General features: G+C 45.0%; 1 protein-coding gene across 1 annotated transcript in view; it reads right to left on the bottom strand.

Moving 5' to 3' along the window:
- kalrnb (kalirin RhoGEF kinase b) overlaps window positions 1–5,000 on the bottom strand; it is an 83,871-nt gene that overhangs the window by 51,975 nt on the left and 26,896 nt on the right. The window contains exons 15-17 of the mRNA XM_076303364.1: window positions 1,909–2,075; window positions 1,532–1,651; window positions 366–584 (exon numbers count right to left, since the gene is read on the bottom strand). Of these exons, the coding sequence (XP_076159479.1) occupies window positions 366–584; window positions 1,532–1,651; window positions 1,909–2,075 (506 nt within the window). The remainder of the gene's footprint in view (window positions 1–365; window positions 585–1,531; window positions 1,652–1,908; window positions 2,076–5,000) is intronic.

The following is a 5,000-nucleotide window of genomic DNA, read 5'->3' as shown; positions in this document are numbered from 1 at the left end:
CAGAGCTATTATCTGAATGTTTCACCAACGAACTTTATCCCACCTGGCATATACTATATCATTATATACTATGCTTTTATATACTATATACGCTTATATAGGCTATATGCTTTTATATATTATATACTATGCTATACTATACATACTATACTATACTACACTATACTGTACTGTACTATACTATACTATACTGTACTATATACTGTAATACAGTATATAGTACTGTACTATACATACTATACTATATTGTCATGCATATCATAAGTCAGCACCCTATGTTGCATCACATTATGCAACATTGTCTCCAATGTGTCATGTTGATACACTCCTGTGTTGCGTATTCTGCATTGTGACAGCGCCCCCACCTGTTCGGAGGTCTTGTAGAAGGCCACGGAGGCGTTGACCAGCTTGAGCCGGTCCTCCATCTTGAGCATGAGCGTCTGCCAGTGCAGCGCCACCGTCTCGGCGCAGGCGCGCACAGCGTCCGGGTCGTAGTGACCCGCCTGCAGCATGAGCTCGGCCCGCTGCTGCAGCTGTAGGGCGCTCTGGTGCGTTCGCTGCAGTGAGTCCGCGTGCAGTAAGGACTGCAGGGGGCGACAGAGAGCACAGCATAACACACCATTAGATAGACTACACAACTTTTGCACTGAACCTGGTGGCCATGGCAGTAGAAAATGATTTTGTATATGAAAGGACCATTACGATGCAAGGCCAATTCCCATGTATTCACCTTGCAGAATAAAATAATAATAAAAGCAGCTTAAAGCAGATTTATCCAACAGGAATATTTACATGTCAGCCACAGCAGAATTTCTTTTCTTTAGTTCATACCAAAAGCGTCTAGCAGTGGCACTAGTCTTTTCATCTTCTAGAATAGGCAAAGATATCTTAAACCACTTCACTATAGCTATTGAGAGAAATAAAATCAGTGTCTTTAACCTTCACTCAGGAAAGTGGTGACTGACTGTACAATACAACATATTGTCACAGACCATCTGTAGACAGTAGAGTGTAGGATGTTAAGTATGGGCAGAGCCGAGATATTGCAGTAGTCAGTAGGGTGTTATCAGTGGTTAAAGTGGGATTTGGCAGGTGGGGGAACCCTAAAATCCAGTGACAGTGCAACAGGGAAAAATGACTCACCATTGGACAACATATTGAGTATTGTGGTGTAGCAATACTTTTTGGACAATAATTGCTAGCTTCTTGGTCACCTCTGTATACGCAAAAAATTAACTCACTATTTATTTTAATAATATCATTGCGCTATATTGTTGATATGAAAGAATATATTTATTATTAATTCATCTGAGGTGGCGGAACTGCATTCCTCCCCCCACTTTATCCCCTAGGTGTTATATAATACAGGTGAGATATAGACATTAGACTGTAGTGTGTGTGTGTAGTGTACAGATGAGATATAGAGAGTTGACTGTAGAGTACTATGTATGAGATATGAGATATAGACAGCACTAGACTGTAGGTTGCTAATACAGTGTATGGGCAGAGGTGAGATGGTGAGATGGTTTACCTCTATGGCCATCTGAAACTGCTCATGTTCCCTCTGCAGCTGTTCAGCCTCCGAGAGAGAGCCTGCGTTCACCGTACTGGCGGTCAGCATGGACTCACCATTACGGATCCAACCTAGGACCTATACACAGACACACACACAGAGAGAGAGAGAGACACACACACATACACACCCACACACACACACACACACACACACACACACACACACACACACACACACACACACACACACACACACACACACACACACACAGAAAGAGACAGAGACATACAGACACACACACACACACAGACACAAATCAGTCAAAATCAGGAAAACTGCCTGTGTATATAAGAGTGTGGCCTATAACCTCATGCTTGACCTTTGACCCTGACCTGTTTGACCTCGGCCTGTAGGTGGCGCAGCTGTAGGCACTGCTCGAGGCGCTTGTGTGTGTGTTCAGCGCTCAGCTCCAGCTCGCGCTGTTTCTCATGCAGGAACTCCAGCAGCTCCTGAACCTGAGTGGCCAGATCTATGTCCTTCTCCCCGGTCAGCTCCATACCTATGGGGGTCGCATCAGCTATTCAGATTTGGGCCAGAAATTAAGTCCAAACATCTTGTCTACAACGTAACAAAAATACACCATTTTAAGTGCTGAAGTCAAAAACGTATCCCGAAAAAAAGGCGCAAAAGTCCGGCAGAGTTCCGTGCAAAATTCCTTTAATGACTACATAGCGCAAAGCCTCAGTGGATCGCACGATCGCACTCCGGAACAATTGTTGAACACCAACATTTATACCCCTCTTTAGATGCTGACACAACATTTAGCAACTTCGAACCCACAGGTGACGTTATGAAAGGATCGTTGTTCGGTCTTATCTTTGCAAGTCAGCACTGTTGCTGCCAAGTGTACGACATTTTTACCCTAACACAAGTTCAGAGGTTTACAGAAAGTTTACAGGGGTTTATAAAGTCACACATCATTCATGGGTTACATATCGTTCACTCGTTTGCTCTCTTACTAGCTGTTTTGAGTAGAGCCCGCCACCGATGACGTCTTTATCTCTGCAGCTGGAAGGCCAAGCATGCTTTTTTCAAACAGGCTTCGCCCATCCACAGTGAGACACAAAGCAACACAGAGAGACATTGGGATACAGAGCGCACATAGAGGGAATTCCGGTAGAATAGCTTCAGTATGTTAATAGTATTAGTTAAACTTGTTATTCAAAATGTTATAAAAGTATGTTAGTTAAACACACACACACGCACACACACACACACACACACAGTAAAGCACACACCAATATACACAGGAAAACATGCACACACACACACATACAAACACACTCACACACACACATGCAAATATGTGAATATAAATGTGCTCTAATTTCAATTAGTTGATTAATCATGCTGGATACAGGAGGTAGATTGCTAGCAATCACTGCTTACAGCTTTCAGTATAAAAGCCTTGTGAATGCTGACAGGATGGCAATTATTGCCGTCACTCCTCATTCTAGCTACATCTTCAGGCTTTAATGAAAAAGTCACTGCTTCAGCCACTTGTCCATCAACAACAACATAACACTAACCATACTAATGTCCCCACAGAGCCCATCCAGCCTCGCTGCGTTTAATCAGCCCAAAATATCAGCACACCAGAGGGTGGGAAGCAGCATCAGACCCAGTGCAGAGGAAACAGACACAACTGCAACGGCCCCTGAGCATTGCTCGAATCTCCTCAAAAAAATGGCACTATATGTTTGTTCCTACAGGGGGCGCCCTTCCCTACATTATGAGACGCTTACTCATTGATTCAAAATGCATGGCACAGAAACACACATACACACATGTGTACACACACACACACACACACACACACACACACACACACACACATCGGGTCTTTATGCTGAGCATATCGACCTTGCTGTGTGTCTCCACGGGAGATGATTGATCCTTCGGTGGGATTATTATGGGATGCCCCTGTGCTGTGAGGTGAGGTCAGGAGGAGTGTTTGAAACGTTCACTCGAGCGAGAGAGGGAAGGAGAGAGAATACGGGTAGGAATGAGAGCGAGAGAGAGAGAGAGAGAGAGAGAGAGAGAGTAGGAGGGAGATCGAGAAAGAGAGAGCAAGAAAGAGGGACTGAAATTAGGAGGACGATAGAGAGAGAGAGAGAGAGAGAGAGAGAGAGTAGGAGGGAGATCGAGAAAGAGAGAGCAAGAAAGAGGGACTGGAATTAGGAGGACGATAGAGAGAGAGAGAGAGAGAGAGAGAAAGAGGCAGAGAGACAGAAAGGAGGATGATAATAGAATGAAGAACACTAAATAAAAGAGTGGGAGAGAGATGTAGAGAGGAGACAGAGGGACAGAAAAAGCAAGGGACCGAGAGAGACAGACAGACAGACAGAGAGAGACAGACAGACAGACAGACAGAGACAGGAGGCCGAGGGAGAGAGAGAAATAGAGAGAGAGAGGAGACAGGAACAGAGATGAAGCGAGGGAGAGAGGGAGAGACAGAAGGAGAGAGGGCAGGAGACAGAGAGAGAAAGACAAAAAGAGGACAGAAAGAAAGGCAGGAAGTCAGGAAGAGAGAAGTAACAGGAGGAGGCTCAGTTCTAAGAAAAGGTCTGGAGCGTCTGGGAAGCCGTTGGTGTAACACGAGAGAGACCAAGCTGGCAACGTAACGTAACGCAACGTAAGGCTGTTTCCATGGCAACGGTACCCCTGCAATTTTTTTTTTTTTTTTGGAGGAGGAGGGAAATATCAAAGCGCGCATGAGGGAAAAAAATAATTCTCTCTCATGTCTATCATTCTCTGATGTGTTCTCTCTCTCTCTCGCTTGCTCTCCCCTTTCCGCTCTACCACCACTGCTCTCACTATCTTCTTCTCTTTCTATCTGTCCTCAGAAAATCTCTCTCTATCTATCTCTGTCTCTCTCTCTCTCTCTCTCTCTCTGTTTCTCTCTCTCTCTCTCTCTCACTTGCGCGTGTAGGAGAGATTTCAGTATGCAGTGCTTTCAGGTCGGTGGGAGGGCTGGGCTCTTACCTGAAGCCTGATATATTTATTTAATTATCCGCATCCATTCCTCTACTCTCTCTCTCTCTATCCCCCCATCTCTCTGCCTTTTTGTTCCATCACTCTACTTTTTACCGCCATCTCTTATCTAACGAATACACCCCCACAATGCATGGTGCACCGGTGCTTTCTCCTCCCTCTTTATTTGTTTATTTCTTCACTTTCTCTCTCTCTCTCTATCTATCTCTGTCTCTCTGTCTCTGTCTCTCTCTCTCTCTTCCAACTGGGATTGATTAGCTGGATAAGTACATGTGTGAGGGGCTGGCGTGGCGTGTGGGCAGCCTCTGTGTTCTCGTGTAGTCTGGTGTTCTGATCTGACCGTGTCCATGCTGGATGTTCTAATGCATGATGTGTTTTAAGGGCACAGCTGCAGTGGAGAGGCTTAAATACTGGTTCAGTGAACAACAGA

The sequence above is a fragment of the Alosa pseudoharengus genome, unplaced genomic scaffold (assembly GCF_046254945.1).
Source record: "Alosa pseudoharengus isolate Yale_2024_CS ecotype anadromous, Long Island Sound unplaced genomic scaffold, YU_APseudo_1.1 YU_APseudo_1.1_scf_24, whole genome shotgun sequence".
NCBI classification, from domain to species: Eukaryota; Metazoa; Chordata; class Actinopteri; order Clupeiformes; family Clupeidae; genus Alosa; species Alosa pseudoharengus.
This window is presented reverse-complemented; position numbering and strand designations above follow the sequence as displayed.